This window comes from Lissotriton helveticus, chromosome 4_1, assembly GCF_964261635.1.
Source record: "Lissotriton helveticus chromosome 4_1, aLisHel1.1, whole genome shotgun sequence".
NCBI classification, from domain to species: domain Eukaryota; kingdom Metazoa; phylum Chordata; class Amphibia; order Caudata; family Salamandridae; genus Lissotriton; species Lissotriton helveticus.
In genome coordinates this window covers 1684496933-1684518137 of record NC_136063.1, presented here as the reverse complement: position 1 = coordinate 1684518137, position 21205 = coordinate 1684496933, and the positions used below count along the sequence as shown (strand labels likewise).

Sequence of the window (21205 nt, the reverse complement as noted above, 5' to 3'; positions counted from 1 at the left end):
CCCAGAAGTGCAAAGGATATTTCAACTAAAGTTGACCAATGATACGCCTCTCCTTCCATGACTGACAATATCTCATCTGAGAGCGGTTGATGCAGTCCCTCTGGAGTAGCGAAGCAGGTCTGAGACGTGCCAAGAGCAAGCAGTAGACACTACGATGACTGAACAACTTGGATGGTCTCTTATCTTTCACTGGACTCTTAAAGGTCACATTGTTCTGAGGAAAGCGATATATAAATGCCCCAACATTATGCAGTGCCTACAGCACCCCGGCCCCTTACCCATCCAGAATGACAACTAGTCATACAGTGGTGATACATGAGAAGAAGAATCAATGGTTGGACGACCCCATCCTTGACCACAAAGAAGGGGGTTGAGGGCTTTTTGGGGAATCTTCCACTCATGGGGCTGAGGGGAGATACCCAATCAGGCTATTCACGTTAATGTTGTCAATACCTGCAATGTGGAAGGCTAACACAAACATGATGCATTTTGTTAATTAGAACAGAGCCATATGCTTGTTCATGGCGATCAACATTTTGGTTCTCACCACTAGAAAGAAAGAAAAAAAAAAGAAAGAAAAAGGATTGTAGTGCAAGAAAGATCATCTTTAGTTCCAATGCATCTATGTAAAGAGATGAATTGGGTATCTCTCACCACGGACTGAAGGAACGTTTCTAGCAAGAAGCCACCCCAACCGTATTCCAATATGTCCGTGGCGACCATAAGCTGTGAATGAAAAAGGTAAAATGGCCATCTCACCAGTGACTTGAGAGCATGCATAAAACCTTGCAAAATGTAGGAGAGGACTAGGCTGGTCACCAAGGAGGTAGCCCATTTACTCCTCTTGATGAACTTTATGGGGAAGCAAGTGACACCTAGCATAGGTTATTTAGGGTAAAAAACCCTGAGTAATTTGTTCATTGTAAAGCCAAGCGCAAGTCTCTTAGATTAAATTACCATCCTTTGAGGAAGCAGGAAGAATCCTTTGTGTACAATGAACTACAACCAGGCCAGTTTTAGCAGGTTAGCCTTTCACTACAGCCAAGGTGATGGAAAACCTACTGCACACTTTAAACGACTAGCCGAGCTGTCTGCCTGCACATAGTTTTTTTTTTTAGTTTTTTAAAGAAGAAATGCAAGTGCCCAGCAACGGCATCTGATTGGCCGGAGGAAATCTGTAACCCAATAGGCACTAAATAATGTCAATTCCACTAGACTCTGGTGAGATGAAGCCTACCAGATAGGACAATGCACTTTGATATGATGGTCTCCCCCAAAGTCAGGGGGGCAACTTTGTATCTGAGCAGTCAATTGGTTGGTGGCCAACTGAAGTTGAACACTTTGGCTTATCTAGTGTTTAACTTTTATTAGGAAGAAGCTTTGCAGACTTGTGCAGAGGAAGGAAAGATACAGAGGCAGAAGATTTGTCTTGCTATTTCCCACAGGAGAGCAGGAGATTATAGCCCAGTATCAATGAAAAAAGGACTTGTTTATGCACCCTGAAGTAGAGATGAGAGAGCCTCCCTTTTGGATAGAGACTGCGCCCAAATTCAGAAATAAGCCTCTAAGTTCAAGTTCGGCCATTTGTATAGCGCACTACTCACCCGGAGGGTCCCAAGGCGCTAGGGAAGGGTTCGTTATTTGTCGAATAGCCAGGTTTTAAGTATTTTTCCGAAGGAGATGTGGTTCTGAGTGAGGCGGATGTGGGTGGGGAGTGAGTTCCAGGTCTTGGCAGCCAGGAAGGAGAAGGATCTGCCACCCATGGTGGATTTCCGGATGCGCGGGACTGCGGCGAGGGCTTGATTGGACGATCTTAGTTGGCGGGTGGGTTTGTAGAAGGACAGTCGAGTGTTGAGGCATTCGGGTCCTAGATTGTAGAGGGCCTTGTGAGCGTGGGTGAGAAGGCGGAATGTAATTCTTTTGTTGACGGGAAGCGAGTGGAGGTCTTTCAGATGTTCGGTGATGTGATCTTGGTGAGGGATGTCTAATATGAGTCTCGCTGACGCGTTTTGGATGCGGTGGAGCTTTTTCTGTAATTTTGCTGCGATTCCGGCGTATAGTGTGTTGCCATAATCCAGTCGACTTGTGACCAGTGCGTGGGTGACAGTCTTTCTTGTCTCGAGGGGGATCCAGCGGAAGATCTTTTTGAGAATGCGAAGTACGTTGAAGCAGGAGGACGAGACTGCGTTGACCTGTCTGGACATCGAGAGAGAGGAGTCCAGGATGAAGCCAAGGTTACGTGCATGGTCTGTGGGTGTGGGTGCTGTGCCCAGAGCGGAAGGCCACCAAGAGTCGTCCCAAGCTGAGGGGGAGGATCCTAGGATGAGCACCTCCGTTTTGTCTGAGTTGAGTTTTAGGCGGCTAAGTTTCATCCATTCGGCTACTTCTTTCATGCCTTCGTGAAGATTGGTTTTGGCGGTGTTGGGGTCTTTGGTGAGGGAAAGGATTAACTGGGTGTCGTCGGCGTAAGAGATGATGTTGAGGTTGTGTTGACGCGCGATGGAGGCGAGAGGACTCATGTAGACGTTGAAGCGGGTGGGGCTGAGTGAGGATCCTTGAGGTACGCCACAGATGACTTCAGTGGCCTCTGAGCAGAATGGGGAAAGTCGGACTCTGAGTTCTCCCAGCGAGGAATGAGATGATCCAGTCCAAGGCTTTTCCTTGTATGCCGATGTTGTTGAGGCGATGTATAAGGGTGCTGTGGCAGACTGTGTCGAAAGCGGCGGATAGGTCGAGTAGGATGAGGGCCACTGTTTCTCCGTTGTCCAGGAGTGTTCGGATGTCATCGGTTGCTGCAATGAGGGCGGTTTCGGTGCTGTGTTTGGCTCGAAACCCGGATTGTGATGGATCAAGGGAGTTGTTGGATTTGAGGAAGGCGGCGAGCTGGCTGTTGACGGCTTTCTCGATGAATTTAGCCAGGAATGGGAGGAGGGATATGGGTCGGTAGTTTTTAAGTTCAGAGGGGTCTGCTGTGGGTTTCTTCAGAAGGGCACGGAGTTCGGCGTGTTTCCAGCTTTCTGGAAAGGTGGCAGAGTTGAACGAGCAGTTGATGACATCACGGAGATGGGGAGCGATGATGGAGTCGGCTTTGTTGAAGATGTGGTGGGGGCAGGGGTAGGTAGGCGAGCCAGAGTGGATTGAGTTCATAAGGCGAATGGTGTCTTCAGTGGTGATTGGGTTCCAGGCGCTGAGGTTGTTAGTTGGCGGAGTAGGATCTGAGGGGGGTGGAGAGGGTTGATCGCTGGGAGTATTCTCGAAGCTGTTGTGGATGTCGGCAATTTTGTTGTAGAAGAAGGAGGATAACGCATCGCAGAGGTCTTGGGAGGGAGTGATGTCGTTTGATGCTGCGGTGAGGTTGGTGAATTCTTTGACGATGTTGAAGAGTTCCTTGCTGTTGTGGGAGTTGTTGTCGAGACGATCCTTGAATGCTGATTTCTTAGCGGATCGGATCAGTTGGTGGTGTTTGCGGGTGGCTGTCTTGAGGGAGGCCATGTTGTCGGAGGTTGGGTTTTTTCTCCATATCTTCTCTAGGGTGCGGCATAGCTTCTTGGATTTTTTAAGTTCATCATTGAACCAGGGAGCCTTTTTGCTGGTTGATTTCATCTGGTGCTTTTTCAGGGGTGCTAATTTGTCAGCACTGTGGGTAATCCATTGCCTGAGATTAGTGGCCGCTTGGTTTGGGTCCATTGAGAGGGTGGGAGGGTTTTGGTTGAGTGATGAGAGGAGTTGGTCGGAGGTGATTTTGTTCCAGTTTCTCCGAGGAATAGGTTGTGGACGGTTGTGGGTCAGGGTGGTTTTGTAGCTGAAGTGAACACAGCTGTGATCCGTCCAGTGGAGAGCTGTGGTGCGAACGAAGGAGATGTGCTTGCTGGAGGTGAAGATAGGGTCGAGCGTGTGTCCAGCTGTGTGGGTGGGGGTGTCAACAATTTGTTTGAGTCCGAGGTTGGCCAGGTTGTCCAGAAGGGTGGTGGTGTTGCTGTCGTGTTTGTTTTCCATGTGGTAGTTGAAGTCTCCTAAAAGAATGTAGTTCTCGGAGGCGAGGGCATGTGGGCTGACGAAGTCTGTGATGTTATCGCTGAATTGAGTGCGGGTACCTGGAGGCCTGTAGATGAGGGTGCCTCCAAGTGTGGTCCTGGGGTCGGTGTGGATCTGGAAGTGGAGATGTTCGGCGGTTGCAAGATTATCGTCGGAGTTGGTCGTGACTTTGATGGTGTTCCTGTGGATGATGGCGATGCCTCCTCCAGTTTGGTTGATGCGGTCTTTGTGGGTAATCTTGTAAGCGTCCGGTACGGGTATGGCGATGTCGGGTGCAGATGAGGTGTTCATCCATGTTTCTGTGAGGAAGGCGATGTCCGGTGATGCAGAATCGAGTAGGTCCCAGAGTTCAGTAGCGTGTCTGTGGACCGAGCGGGTGTTAAGCAGGATGCACTTCAGGTGGTTAGGGTCGGAGCTGTGTGTGGAGGAAGTGGGTTTAGTGAAGGTCCTGAAGCAGTTGAACTTGCAGGAGAGGCAGGCGAATGGGCCGTGAGTACGTCCTGGAGTAGCTTCGCAGCATAATGGTGTACGTCCGGGGTTGAGGGCGAGGAGAGTAGCGGCATCATATGTGAATCTGGAGGGTTGGGTGCGGCGGGTACCAGGGGGACAGGCGCATGGCGCGGTCCAGGCGCGGACGGTCCTTTGGCGCAACTTCGGCGCGACCGCTGCGCGTGAACGCTGCGCGCATTTGCATCGGTCATATGTGGATAGTGGAAGGGAAGGGGCGAGGGAGGGTCAGCTGGGAAGGCGGGAGCGGGGTGGAGACTCGGGCAGGGCGACACAACAACAATATCAACAAAATGGCCGGCAGCGCAAGACGGAGCACGCAGCCAAAGTAATGCAAAATGTGCAGAAAACACTAAATGAAATGGCAGTCAAGGCAACACAGCGACGGTACAATGACACAAGCAGCTAATTAGCAGGCGAGGTGGTTCAGCGCTATATGGCACAGAGATTAAAAACGATCCTGCAATGCGAGTTAAATGAGTAAATAACAGCGATGTAATCAATTACAACGATCCTGCAATGCGAGTTAAGTGAGTGAATAACAGCGATGTATTCAATTAAGGCGGTCCTGCAATGCGAGTTAAGTAGATAGTAGCGATATGTTCAAGCAGCGGAGGAGTGCAACGATACCAGGCTGTGAGGTGAGGCAGGTCGGGGAGCAGCGTGGAGGAGCGACCGCGTCTGTGGTAAACAGGACGGTCACCAGGTAAAGCTCACGCTGTAATGTTGTGAGGGTATTCAATGTGAAGACCGGCAACACCAGAAAAGAATGCAAGCTGTCCTGCCTAACAAATGGAGAAACAGAAATCACCTGTGCAATGGTGCAATTACAGGGAGAGACTAGTGCTGCATCACAGAGCATTGTGTTCACCCACTCCTGAATCATCTGTCCACTCTATCACAAAACAGTGTTCTCTCCCAAGTGCCATGCCACATTGGTGACTGCAACCCAGCATAAGTGAGCAGAAACGCCAGTCCCCACTGAGAACGGACTGATCCACCTATGTAATTTGCCAGCCAGTTAAAAGAAAATCTCTCAAGAACCAAGGGAGTTCCCGTGTGTGCCTGATCAAACCAGCTACACATCTGCAATTGAAACAAACAAACCCTTAGTGACTGGTGAGTCACACTAATTATTTCCTAAAACCAGACAATCGTCCCTATAGACCAAAGTGAATAAGAACTGAGGGCGGCCTTACAACTAAATCCTAGGGATTTTAACCTAGTGAGAGAACTAAGAACTAAATATAAACTCGCCCTACGGACAAGAACAGAGGCTTTAGTGGTTAACCATTGGGAGTTACTAATACGGAATGTCTCTCTAAAAGACACCGCGGGGTTCTGGAAAGAAGTCAAATCACTCAGGTCTTTTGGTTCTAACATCCAACCAATTAACTGTAACATCAATGGAGAGGACTGGGTAGAGCACTTCTCTAAAATCTACAACATAGCTGCCCCTAGCATAGATTCTATCTTCCCTATAAACAATAATGATCAACTGAACTTCTCAATATCTGAGGTGGAGGATGCAATCTCTGACAGTGCTAGTAATAAGGCCCCTGGCCCTGATGGTCTTTCTATCGACCAGATCAAATCGGAAATTAACTTTTGGGCTCCCTTATTATGTAACTTATTTAATCATTTGACCGATAGCTCCATCCCCGAAACTTGGTCGAACAGCGTCATCGTACCAATATTCAAGAAAGGTGACAGGGCCGATCCGGCCTGTTACCGACCGATTTCGCTGATCGACAATACATTAAAAGTCCTTGGTAGGGTATTATTTAAGAGAATAAGGGATTGGGCCGAAGATAATAATGTGTTACACTGCAGCCAATTGGGGTTTAGAAGCCATGTGGGCACTGTTGAGCAGTGTCTCAACTTGAACCTAATCATGGCCAAATATATTATCGTTAAAAAGTCCCCACTTTATTTAGGTTTCATGGATCTGAGTTCCGCTTTTGATTTTGTTAACCGCTCTAGGTTATGGTCACAATTGCTGGAATATGGTTTAGACGATTCTTTAGTACATTTCCTTTCATATTTACACAGGGATCTCAAGGCAAAAGTACGCATTAACAACGAAGGTGAATTATCTGGTGACATTTCCATCCAAAGAGGAGTCCGGCAGGGCTGTGTACTCGCCCCTTTACTTTTTATTTTATATATTAATGGGCTGAGCCCTGCTCTGAGTAAGAACACTAAGGATGTCCCAATTATTAATGGTTCCCCTATCACTACCTTACTTTACGCGGATGACGCTGTATTGATGGGGCGTACCCCAAATGCGTTGCGCTCATTAATTACAGGGTTTGTTGTTTTTATGTCTGATTTAGGGTTAAATACCAATTTTAAAAAATCATTTATCATGAATTGTGGTTTAAAAAGATATAATATCCTTTCAATCAAAAGTGGCGAAAATGAACTAAAATGTACAAGTACCTTCCCCTATTTAGGGTTATTATTCTCTAATACTGGCTCGTGGCAGCATCACACTGCCCTCGCAAGAAATAAGATTGGCAAATCAATTAATTCAATTCTATCTCTTCGCCAACCGAGAGTGGCAGATGTGATTACCCCATTGATAAATATTTATCGTACCCAATGTCTGCCAACTGGGACATACGGATCCGAAGTGTGGGGATATTGTAATAGCTTGCCTCTGCAGCTAGAGGAAAACAGATTTTGCAGGAAGGTATTGGGTGGTATTTCTTGCACGCCTATTTTAATTTGCCACCAAGAACTTAAGCTGTCGTACATAGCTGATTTCATAAAGTCAAGGCCTACGCTTTTCTGGTTAAAAACCTGGACAAACCCAGCAGCTTCCTTGACCCGTAGCATAATTTTAGACTGTTTATCTCATGAACGATCCAACCTTATACCTTGGCTAAATGCGGTCAAGAATAGTCTAATTAGTGTTGGACATGGTTCCCTGTTTAGCTCACCAAATACCATTGTGCCCGCCCATAAGAACATTGTAAAACGGGCACTATATGAGTTATACAAAGAGGAACGCTTGAGAATTGAATTAATGAAACCAGCTATTATTAAATATCTTCCACTAACTGTGACTAATAATATTGTTTTAAATGAATCCTCCAAACCCTGTAGATATCTGACATTACCGATAGGTAGATGGAATCGGAGCCTCTTATTTAGGTTCCGTGATGGCAGTATTGTAAATTTATTGAGCTTTCCACTCGGCTATAACAAAAATCTAGAAGAGCTTGAATGCCAGTGTTCTGTCGGTGGGAAACAAAGTTTATTGCATTATTTTATTTTCTGTGGCCACTATAAATTGTATATCCATCATTACCTACTGCCAATTTTCAGAAAATACAATCTAAGAGATTTTAAATTGGCATTTAAATTTTTGCAAATGCTACCAACCGATGATGTCACATTTACCGTAAGCTGTTTCATAAAATCCTGTGTTAAATCGAGGGCAAGTATGGAACATGCATAACGGTCTTCGGACGCATAACGCACTTTAAACTTAAATACAAACTATATAGAAATTTATGAATGTTTTTCTAAACTGTTTGTGGTATAATTCTATGTAATATGTACTTTTGCCATATATGCTGCTCATGTCTAATTGGGATGTATTTTAACATTTTTAACTTTGTATATGTCTTCACGTATTTTAAAAGATTCATTCTGTATGTACTTTTATGGATTTTTCAGAATCCGAATAAAGATCATTTCAATTCAATTCAATTCAATTCAATTCAATTCAATTCAGAATAAGAACTGACTGTGGGCCTTACAGCTTTGCAAGATACCAAATGCTGCAACATGGCTAAATATATTCCTACTCTGCTTCCATTAACAATTTAAGAATAAAGAGGAAGTCTGGAGGACTTTGAAACCAGCTGTCCAACATGTGGTAGTTCCACAGATACTGTGCATAAGTAGACCTGATTTGTTCAGGTTTACAAATACCAAAGGAATCCGGTTAAAAGACCCGCAATATCCCTAGGTTGTAAAATTACTGCCGAGGATAACTATACCTTTATCAGGCATCCCATTGGAGAAATGACATTTGAAAAACAAATCACATCAGATTTTCAAGGCATTCCTTGCCTAACACAAATTAAATACAGCTTTGCACTGCAAATTTAAAAACGAGTCTGAGGTCTGAAGCCCAGTGATGCAAGTCATCAGAGTGTACCCAAGACTTGTGAAGTGCCAGGGATCTATAAAAGTAGAACTGAGGGAAGACAAAGAAGCACCAGGCAATCTCACACAGACGAGATAGGTCTGAGTGTATGAAGAGATCCCAGGACTAAAGATGGCAGGGCTTTTGAATCTTAAGTTGCAGAACAGATTGAGAGTAGTAGAAGGCAATGAGTATGGGAGGTCAAATTGAGTGCCAAAGCATCTGAACAGAAACCAAAAGCAGGGAGCATTATGTCAAAGGCTCTCAAGCACCTAAAAGGACAAGGCAAACTACTGCATTAGGAAATGTGCCAAGTATACAAGACAGGTCAAAGCGGAAACTGTGCAAGGTATCATGATGGGTTTTGTTTTATCAGCAGGTGACTTCCTTCGACACAGGGCCCTCACCAGAAGGATTAGGCAATACTGGAGGGGGGGAGGTATGGAACCGCAGGCACTGGCAGGATGTAGATATGTAGCACTGTCAGCGGAAAATTAAGACAGTTTCCTGCCTGTACAAGGTAATGAGACAGGACATGCACAAGCCACTAGAGCGCTTGCGATTACAATGGGAAGAGATTTGGGTAAACAGATCCCAGAGGCGGAATGGGACAGGATCCTAGAGCGGACCTCGAAAGTATCTAGGAATGCTAAATTCAAATTGATTAATTTCTACATACTGTACAGAGCGTACCTAACCGTGTACCGCATTAGAAGATACTTCGGCATAGACACAGCAGTGTGCCCGAGGTGCAGAGGGAGAGAAGCACATCATACACATGTTTGGTAGCTGCCCCACGCTGCAAGCTTTCTGGGAGAGATTAGACAAGTAATAGCGGATCTCATAGACAGGGAGCTCCCCCACACCCCACAGCATTTCTTATTAGGATGGTTCCCACACACAGCCAAAAACAAAACGACCGGGAAGTTTCAGGATTTGGCTTTTGTCCCGGCCAAAAGGAAAATAGCCCGAAACTGGTAGGCACCGGGAGGGCCTAGGAATGTCTCCTTGAGGAGGGAGCTAGAGAAATGGGCGGGGCGGAAGGCAGATTGCTGCTCAGGGAACCTGGCCCCAGGCATAGGGAAGATAGACAAGGCAAGGCAAGGGCCTGGGAAAACTTAGCAAGTGAATTAGCAATGGAGAGACAAGATAATAGTGGAGCGCACTTCCCACTACCAGCGGGTCCAGAAGGAAATGACGGACAAGGACACAGAGAACAGGTGCGACAGACTCCGTAGTAAGCCAGAACCGCCGCTTTGGAAACAAGAACCCAATAGTATTTGACGATTAGATTGTATCCACCTAAGCACAACTCAAGGAGGGAGGGCGGGCGGGATAGTTATGTTGGGGCTAAGTTCTGAACAAGTGTACCAGGAAAAGATGGCCATGTGTTTTCTGTACTTGATTGAAGATGCACAATGTTTATGACTGTAGATGATGCAGTTGAAAACCAATAACATCTGGTTGTAAAAACAAAAAAAATGATGGGTTTTGGTTTTTTCTTTTGCTGGTTTCAGGGCAAACCATGTCAACGCTATCCACTCTTTCGACTGGTTATGGTTTTGTTTTAGGGATGAGAACTCCTATATACCCTGTTTTACAGCTGAGCCTCACAATTGGACATTACTCTCCCATGGCACGGTCTTCTTGGATTTTGAACTACTGTGTTTCTAATAGTGACTAATAATGTCTATCTGCTCAGAGTTAAGTCTCATTTAGAGCAAAGTTGCATGGAGTCCGGCTACAGATCTCTTTATATGTACTTTTCGTACATATAGTACAGACTAGTTTCACTCTAACAATGGGTTTCTTTTAAACTATTCTGTATTGATTGGTCGGGACATAATGTGATGCTTACTCTATTTTAAAGGCCCTTTTTGAAACTTAGTTCAATTTTCTTTGCAATTACAGTTCAGATTTTCAGACGGGTTCTCTCCTCGCAAAACAGCCCTTGCATTTCGAATGAAATGAGGACTTTGTCTTTTTGAAAGCCTTTTTGACCTCATTTCATCAAGTAGTTGATTGCTGTGACCGAATAACAAGGCTCATCTTTGCTCCAGTCAGTTTCTCAGTTTCCAGTTTGGTTTAAAAGCCAGAACGAGTTCCTATAGAGTTTCTCCAGATATTTCCCGCTCATGCAAGAAGCAAATTAGCCTCTGTGGGGCCGTCAGTAACTTATTTGGATCCTGTGGGTGCATAGGATTCCAATCTCAGTCAATGGTGCTTATAGATGAACTTAATGCTTATCAAAGGATTTCTGTTCCTACTGTAAGTTTGGCTACATACTCTGTGGTGTCATATTTAGAAGAGTGGGCATTCCTCACAATTCACAAAACAATATCAACACACCAACCAGAGGTCGCTTGAAGAGGACCAGCAGAAAGGAGAGGCACTTTAAGCGTGCAAACAGACAAGAACGTCCTTGTGTGGACCCAACAAACAGGCCTAGCAGGGTCATCTTCCATGTATGCGCAGTGGGAACCCTCTAACCAAATGCTCATGCTGCTAGAGTCAGATCTATCTGGCCATGCAGACTGCTGAAGTCTTTGGCGTGGAGCCGCAGCCTCCAGAGAAGGCAAAGCCTAGGCAGAGAAGAGTCCCTCTTTGCTGAAAGCACCACAAGCTTATATCCACCTGTGATGGCCTGGCCTGAAATTAGCAGGAGGGCCCCCACTCAACCTTGGTTTTCAGAGGAGCTAAGGCCTCTTAAGAGGCAATGTCGTGGACAAGAAAGGCACTGGAGAAAGTTTTAGGACACCAAGGAAAAAGAATCATATAAAAAGGAACTACTGACACAATATAAAGAAACGATTCATAAAACTAAAATGAACTATTTTTCAGATAAAAATTGAAGTAGCGAAGAATAATTTTAAAGAATTGTTTGCTACGGTTCAGAGACTCAGCCACATTCAGCAGACTAGACACAATGTAATAGACCAAGTTTTTTGTAACACCCTAACATCTTCCTTCTGTGGAAAAGTATCTAGCATCTATGATATGTTTGCCTTGTCACCTGTAAATGACAATAGCACTCAGTCTTCACAATCTGATGCAGAGAGAGCAGAATTAAAGGACCCCAAAATTCTCAGAGTTTCTGATTTTCCTCAACTATTAGATTTTCCACCTGTAGCTTACGAGCACGTCGCTAAACTTCTATCGGCCACCAAAACTGGATCGCCATTAGATCCATGCCCTTCTAAGATATTGCACACAGTGGCGGAGACAGTTGCACATCAACTCACAGATATATTCAATCTAGCCATTAAAACTGGAATATTCTCTAAAATCTGGAAAAAGACCTCCATTTTACCACTTAAAAAAAATCCAACTTGGATAAAACAGATCCAGGCAACTATCGTCCAAACTCCCGCCTGTCTTTGCCCGCTAAACTTCTTGAAAAATACATGAACATAGAACTATCAACTTTCATTAACAATAACCATATCCTGTACTCTAAGCAGTACGGCTTCTGGAGTGAGGACAGTACAGAGCTTGCACTGATCACTGCGACAGAAGAAATTAGGCGTTCATTAGGTAATGGAGGCATGGCTGCCTTGATCCTGCTGGATTTTTCGGCGGCGTTTGTTACGGTAGATCATAGCCTCCTGATAAATCGCCTCAAAGAAATAGGTATAGCAGGCGCAGCCCTGTCACTTTTTAAATCCTTCCTGACAGATCATGAACAATTCGTGAAGTGGATGACTTTAGGTCCCATAGCTTTAAGGTCCCATACAGAGTCCCAAAGGGATCGTCTTTGAGCCCAACCCTTTTTAATGTGTACGTTACCCCTCTAGCAAGATTGATTAAATCCTACGGTTTGCTATGGTATCATATGCGGACGATACTCAGATTATTGTATCCATGTCAAATAATAGTCAGGACACAGCCCACAACTTTCACGCCTGCATGCGACATGTGAGTAGATGGAGACCTGCCTCAAGTTAAACTCTAATAAGTCAGAAGTTCTACTTTTTGGCAGAGATCCGTCCTTCTGGTCCACTGACTGGTGGCCTGTGGAACTGGGTCCCCTCGCCATTCCAGTCACCAAGGCGAAAAACACGGGAGTCATCTTCGACACAACCCTGTCTTTTTCCCATAACGTGAAGGCAATCACATCATCTATTTTTTACACATTGAAAATTCTGAGAAAATGTTTCCCTTTCATACCTCCAGAACTACAAAAAACAGTGGTCTCTACACTAGTTTTGTCCAAGTTGGACTACTGTAATGCCCTTCTGGTCGGTATAAACAAGGGACTCCTTGTTGAACTGCAGGTTCTCCAAAGCTCTGCGACTCATCTGCTTTTTGGCATTCCTAAACACTCTTCAGCCAAGCAGGCTCTTAATGCTCTACACTGGCTACCCATGGAAAAACTGATCAATTTTAAGGCCCTATGCATTGCCGTTAAGACCCTGCATTAACATGACCCTGATTATTTGATTGATCGTTTTCCGCTGGTACACCCCGTCCAGACATCTTTGGTCCTCTTCACACAAGTTGATGGAGGTGTCCAAACCTCAACTCTCGAACTGGGGTGGTAAAAGCTTTGTAAACATCAAGGCCAGACTGTGGAATCGTCTGCCTATTAAGCTTAAAAATGTGCCTGACCTGATTTCCTTTAGGAAAGGTTTCAAGACTTGGTTATTTACCCTATAGTTTTTTCATATTCAGACCCCGAGCCTTCAACAGAATCTCAGGGATGTCATGTGGTTGGATGCCAATCGCCTAGATGCCTCAGGGTATTAGTTGCGCTATACAAATAAATGAATAAATAAATAAAATGGTAATCAAGACTCTGGTACAGCCAAGCCATATAGTCACTCCTGGAATTCATTGACATGCTATTACGAAGGGCAACTCTGGCAGTGCTGCATTTACACACTTCCTGTTAAAATAGAAGAAGAGAAGAGATTTGATTCCAGAGAGCCTATTCAGGGTGTGAAGGTGCAAGTTGTCTGCGGGACCTGCGACTGCTGCTGCCAGGTGATGGCGTAAGTACTAGGGAACTGGCATTTCAGAATTTTCAGCCTAGTCATCTGCCACTTACACCCTTCCTTATTGGGGTGGGGAAGAGCAATGGCCTTAGGACTGCAAATTACATGGAGGAACTGTGGAGTGCCTGGATGTCTCACAAAGGCAGCAGTATAGCAGTGGAGAACTGCAGTGGAAGACATGGATTCCCCAGCAAAACATTATGTTCATGCAACCTTAATTTGCTGTCTCGACATTATAGAGACATGAGATCAGAAGTAAGCAAAGTTTACTGCCAATACTAGGTTATCTATTACACCTCATCCCTAGGAGCAGAAAGATTCTCCTCTTTTTTCGGATTAGAAAGTGAAAATGTAACTACATGAAAGAGACCCTCAGTAAACTGGTATCTAGAAAAAAAAGTGTTATTAGACTTATTGAACATAACTGCAGTGGGTGTTTTGGATGGAGGGGCTTCAGAGGACTGGTGAGGCAAACTACAATCTCAAATCACGTTGTAACATACTTAATCAGTGACTAGAAGTGGTGTCAATGTGAAAACCATTGGCAGACTAGGAAATACCTAAAGGCCACATACATGCTCATGCCCAAGCGATTTACCATTGCGGTAGAAACACTAGGCTGCATGTTGCATGCTAGCTTTTCTACTGTTTGTGAGAATACGATTCCAATGCAGGGCCTGTGTTATAGGGCCCATATGTTCAAATGTCCCATTTAACCTATGCTATTTTGTTATATATTTTTATGGGAATGGATTCAGTGCCCCTACTCTCACTGTATACAATCTCACACTAATTTTAAACATTTATCCTGGCCTTCTAACCTGCATCTACTGGTGAACTTGAAGAAATGGTAGGGTATGGGTTAGTAGTAGATCCAGACTTGGCAATCCAAAGATACCAGAAAGGTCTTGAAAACATACAGGAAAGTCAGAGCATTAGTTTTGATTCTTTCAAAGAGAAATGTTCCTATTTAATGGAAGTAAGGCCCTCCTTCATGTTCATGTGGGTATGTGACCTTATTGCTATTATATGACTTAAACTGTTCAACAGTAATAGCCCTTTCTGCAAGGCAGCACAACATCTGGCATCTTATAAGCAAGTGTGCTCTTAACCATGTTGTTGCATACAAGCTGCTGTTAGGTCAGCATCACTTGTTAAGCACACAGCATAAGAAGAATAAGGTATGCTAATGTGATTATATATTAGTGGAGTGGTATGGCTCACTGGTTAGAGGCAGCAGACCCGGAAGCAGAGTACGGCCCGGGACCAGGATTCAATTCCCGATGCGGCAGGGTCGTGGACCAGGGTCAGCGGACTCGATAATTCTCGCCTCGGTGCCTACTCTAACCAGGGATCACACTCGGCAACTCTGGGCATTAGCTTGCCTCATCTCCACAACGGCCCCCCACATACGCCGGGGATGCCTGGTTTCACCTTGGAGATACCCAGTAGGGACCATCTCACAGGGAAAGCCAGGACGGGTTCCCCAGCGGTCTACAGCGCGGAGATACCCAATGTGGGGTGATTCATGCGCTTTACAAGACATCATTACATTACATCAATCATCTGATTCCAGAGGTAAAGGACAGCAACATATGGCCAAAGTTATGTCATCCTTACTCCACTACAGACAGACTAAAAGTGAACTAAATACAGGGGTAGCAGAAAAAGCTCAAGATAGTAAACACATCTGCACCACGAAAGAAGGTCCACAAACCATAGCATGAACCCACCTGTACACAGCAGTAACTATTAACTCTGTCCACAATGTCCATGCCACAGGACCGAACACCATGTTACCTGTATAATCCCTTCTCTGAGATCTGCTGTCAAAATACTTCGGCAGGTCCAAAGTCCTCCACAGAACCCTTAAAGACTCATTCTTAGCCTGAGCTTTTGCTCTCAAAACGTGTGCCTATTTTTTCAGGACCGATTAGATATTTATTGCAGACGGCATTTTGAGTAAAACCTAGTAAAACAAGACTTCTAAAGGATGCTATGGAACCCTGCAGTGTAAGCAGGTTAGAAATATCCAGGATTGTTAACAATAGAGGGACCACCGACTGAGCTGTGTCATCCATTGATCTTTGATTTGTGAGATGGTATGAAAAGAGAAGGACATGCAACTGTGGTGGGGTGGGGGTGGGGGGGGGGTAATCAACCAGCTTAGAAGATGGACAGTCACACCAACCCCCTCATAACCAAAAGCTAGCAATCGCCATTATTACAAGGTGACCTTATCATGGTTAAGATCTTTTTATTGGCTCCTAAACGTTCAACAAAGATTGTTGAAATTAACTTTGAGCACTACTGGAAATATGAATAAAAGTAATTATTTGAATTTCCCAAAGTATGGCGACTGATTTCTCATAATTATTAAAAGATCAAGAAATATTTTGCTTCAAATGGAAAAGTGAAACACACGATTCTAGCTTCTTTTCTTAAAGGGTATGCAAGACACCAATTTATGGCCAGGCCTGCTCACATGGTGTATACATTAAAAACTAACAGATTCATCACCATCTAAAATTCGCACCCTATTACAAAAAAAGATTTAAGCTCAAAACTCTTACATAGATTCCTCCCCCAGTGAATGTGCCTCCTACAATTAAGTAGTATACAAGGTTGCTGCCAGCTTTCCCAGGGAGACCTGTGGAGAGTGATCTAGAAGGGGCTCGAAGATTCGGACACTGCCCAACTGCAAGTAGAAACAGAAAAAAAGCAGAGAAGAATGGAAATGGGGAAAACAATCACATGACACCATGAAGGATTACATTTGCTCACAGATTCAGAACAAAAGTACAGAGTTTTATCATCAATTACTCTACTCAGAAATGACTTAGCTAGTCAAATAGGCACATTAGAACATGATTGAGAGGGTTGAGGGGAATCCACAGTCACTGGAACTTCCTACCAAATGCCAGTGCTGCTAGCCTATACAAATCCATCAAGAGAACCATGTCTTCTGCCACCTTCCAGGTTCCTCTGCTTCAGGACATGGATGATGAAGCACAAATCTAAGAAAACACTCCTGTGGACTTTATGATCTTCGATACATGGCAAATAACGATGGGTGTGCCTCTGTGACGTGTAGTCAGGCCATTCAATGAGTTATGTGGGCTGCTGTATGGGCAAATAACCCTGAAACACTAAAAGGGTCACTGTTATGAAGCAATACAGATTAAAGTCATTACAAATTACAATTTGTTCAAGCTCAGTAATTGTGCTGTGGAATATTACTGAAAAGTGAACACATCTTCCAACTGCACCATTCCCTCTTCCAGAAGATGTGGCTGAAAATAGAAAAAGTTGTGAGGAACAGATATTGGCACTTAGCTATACTCCTGAGTAACCAAAAAACATTTAAACATGACTGACATGACTTACAAAAGCAGCAAACCCTGCAAAAGCCAGACACCAAAAGGGCATGTTAGTGAACGGGGCAGTTGGTAGCTAGTGTAAGAAGCTGCTGTTTTACTTACATAGACACCAGCGCCTAAAGCTGAAACGGCCACAATAAAGGTATATAGAGAACTGTCCCCACTGCCCCCAGGTGCACCACCAGAGCTAGCCATTTGCCTGGTCGTCTGTTGCTCTAGGGGCAGAGTCCATCGCTGCACCAAGTTGCCTATGGAACACAATTCATTAGACAAAATCACTTCTCAATAAACAATTTATCAAAATTGATTTTCTGAGACAGAAAGTGAGAAGCTATTTGAAAAGCAAGCAATACCTGAATTAATGGATAGGAGTAAATCTAGGGCCCCGTAGCTAAGAATAATAAAATAATTTGAAGTTATTAATACAAAGAACTTAACACACATACAGCATTCCGTGTCTGATTTTAAAAAATATGGGACAACATTTGCTCACCACTCCGGCTGCACCCCTATAAACTGAATTTGCATGACTGTATATAATTTTATTGCTGTGTGACTCCCAATTAGTAACCACCAGTTCCTGCCACTACAATTAAAATGAACACCTTTTACATGTTGATAAAACTGTATGTCATGCTCTGCTGACGCAACTAAACCCAAATAATATGGCCCTCCTACTGATATCTAAAAATAAAAATTATAAATAAATAAAGAGTCTGAACTGCGCAGGCCTCCCCAAACTAATGGTCCACTCTATGCCTGATCTAACTGTGCATCATAACTTCCTCCATCACATCTGTTGGGACAGGAATCTCCTCTTCAAGGTATACGGTAACCCTGCCCAACTGTGATTGTATCCAGACTTTCATTCTGGCCTGTCCCTGGCCATCTCAGATACCGGTCTGGTCCAGTGGCCTGGAGTGACACACTAGGAGTGTCCTCATTGTGGCAAAGGACTACTGTTGGTGCCTTGGATGCAGTGCATAACGCCTTGGTGGCAGCATAGCGGGTTTGTGAAACAAACAGATTATGTGTATGCCCAGAATCTCCAGTGGGGAAGGCCCGGGGGGGGGGGGGGGTAAGGTGTATGGGTGTGTGTATGCGTGTGCATGGGCAGGTGGGTGTGTGTGTGTGTGAGCGTGTATGGTTGTGGGTGTAGCACGTACACCGTGACAGGGTTATGTGTTTAAGTTAACTTGAGTACTGAGGCCAGTGAGATCTACTGTGGATGCCCCTCGCCCTGCATAACACAAGATGGAGGGTGAAGACATCCCTCCCAGACAGTGAAAGTATACTGCCTGCACTCCTGTGACTGAAGATACAGAGACTGAAGTGAGGAGAACCGAGACAGAGCTAAAGTTAGAAATTCTATGAAGCCTTTGGTTAGCAAGGGGATGCTGTTCAGATCTTCCGGAGCACTGCTATTTGGCTGATGGTAGGGGTGAAATATGGCAATGTAGGTTTGTTGCAATAGGTGAGGACGTTTCTAGATCAGAATCAAAATGAATGGAATGCTCTCAAATATCTTCAGACTGGAGAGGCGCATTCGACAAAGGTGCCACCGGCCCTGAGATTCCAATAAAAAAATTTGCTCTCTTGGAATACGGGTGACTGACGACCCTGGAGATCTGTAAGAAGAAAATATGATAAAATCCTGCTATAGTCGACAGATTGAGGACTCACCCACTAACTCTTAACCCTTCAAAAGCAGTGGGTGCATTCTCGTTTTAATTAATACAACGTGAAAACGCTACTACATGAAAGAGCCCTTTAATAAACTGGTATCTAGAAAAATAATTGGTATTAGACTTATGCCCATGATGTTACTTTGCAGTCTTCACCCTTTTAATTCACATTGATCCCAATATTCCAGCAGTTTGCTTTGAACTCTATTTGCTGCAGTGGGTGTTTCGTATGGAGGTACTTCCACGGACTCGTGAGGCAAACTAAACCTCAAATCAGGTTGCAACGTACTTAATCAGTGACTGGAATTGGTTTCAAAGTCTAAAAACACTGACAGAATTGCAATGTTTAAAGGGCACATACCTGCTCATGCCTAAGCTATTTACCATGGCAGTAGAAACGCTAAGCTGCATGTTGCAGGCTACCTTTTCTACTGCCTGTGAAAATACCATTCCCACGCAGGACTTGTGTTGTAGGGCCAATATCTTCTAATGTCTCATCAAACCTATGCTATTTTGTTATATATTTCTATGGAAGTTTGATTCAGAGCTCCTATTCACACTGAGTAAAAGTACTGGAAACAGGACATGGCCCCCTTTCCAGCAGTACCACCCCCAACTGGATTGGTTCTCTAAGAAACCATAACAGGCACACTTGCACTCAGCGTATGCACATCAACACACTAAACAGTACTGTTACCCTCCATTATTGTGCCCTCAAAGACACACATACATTCATCACACCCATTCGCTCTGTGCACTGTCCAGTACTATAGCCTTTTGTACCATGGTAGGCGCACTGTGCTACTTGCAAACACATGCGCTGCCAGCACAGACATGCTGCACAACACTTCACCCATCATGTACTGTACTGCACAGCACTTCCCTATCCCTGTATTGTACGCTTCCCAGGCACATTTACATTCAACGCAATCACACCACTCCTGCGCTGTGCAGCACTTTACATTTAACTGCATTACATTACACCAAGAACACTGGGTTAAATTTTGGGACGCCCACACCTGCCTGATAAAGACATGAGGAGTAGAGGAATCCCACCAAATAGAATTCCTGTGAGCTGGGTGGGAAACATGGAAGTGTACAGGGGAGTCGCTCTCTACCCTTCTCCAAAGGGTGCCGTTTGATTCAGTGAGAGACCACAAGAAAGGGGCCTGGACACATCTTAGGAAGGATATGGGGCTGATAAGGGATGCAAAGAGTGGGACTGGGAGCACAGGATTAACCTTTTGATGCTCATACCGTGTGGCTGACATCCAAGTGTGAACTCCTGTCACTCCTGTGTCCTGACTATCAGCTTCGGAGTCTCTCATGCTGTTACAGACAGCCATTCAAGAGCAAGGAGAGAGAAGAAAAGATTGCACTTCAAAAGAAGCAGAACCCAAACATAAAACTTCAAAGACCCAGACCCTAAATCACATGTGGCATTTGAAAATGGACTGTGATTGACAATTATTTGAGACATGGACAGACTAACACGCAGGTTCCCGTTAAAGGAAACCCTTTTCCAACAGCAACGTGCTCTGTACAACACCCTGTTTTCTCCTAAGGGGATAGGCTGATGAAAAATATAATAAATGATGGGAGTAAAAACTTAAGGGAAACCTGAGAAATTGGTGGGAAATGGGAATATTCCATCTAGAGTAATTAAGTCATTGACCACTTCCAACGTTCTCCAGCAAATAATGTATTCTTACTTTGATATTAAGGGCTCTCTCTCTTCATAAGTTCATACATACAAATCGCACATAACTGAATGTGAATTGTTTCATACACACTCTAGTTTCCCGTCCTATATGAACAAATTGCCAATGGGCAGCCAGAGTTGTTACTTATGTGTCCCACACATTATTACTTGATGCATTACATCGAGAATGTTCATCTTTCGCCATTCCTCACCCTTTTCCATTGTCCAAGTCACACATTTCGAAATGTAAAGTTTCTTTTTCGTTTCCAATAGCTATGCCGAACTGTGAGCAATATTAGAACTGTTATTTTTTTCTTTCACTACAACAGCGATGCCATCCTCTAGTACTTTTACTATAAAAATAAAAAGAGGATGACTAGGGAAATAAATTAAAATATTTTACATTACTCTGTATTAAGATACATCCTCTGTATACTATAATTATAAACCCATGCCCCCCTTCAATCACAGTTGAATGTGGTAGGCTGTTGATTTTAAATATTTAGTCAATAAAATGTATGTTAAGAAATTATCAAAAAAGGGCCGGAATGTTTCGTATAAATTGTATTTTACTTTTAATAATCAAATATCAAAAAGGAAGATTCTTTTGCAGAAGGGTAGAATATTATTGGTATCACATTTCTTGTATGAACATAGAAGAAAGACAGTGGGGAAGATTTTGTTACTTTTAATTTTATTTTAACTTGGCTGATAGAAAGCAAGAAAAAAATAGTAAAAGG

General features: G+C 44.1%; 1 protein-coding gene across 2 annotated transcripts in view; it reads right to left on the bottom strand.

The window, feature by feature from the left end:
• Positions 1-21205, bottom strand: part of AIFM1 (apoptosis inducing factor mitochondria associated 1) — a 216433-nt gene that overhangs the window by 169559 nt on the left and 25669 nt on the right. Inside the window, exon 2 of one of the 2 annotated variants that reach the window (XM_078688364.1) lies at positions 16272-16396. In XM_078688364.1, the coding sequence (XP_078544490.1) occupies positions 16272-16396 (125 nt within the window). Of the gene's footprint in view, positions 1-16271; positions 16397-17180; positions 17327-21205 lie in introns of both variants that reach the window. The other variant, XM_078688363.1, reaches the window with a different exon arrangement.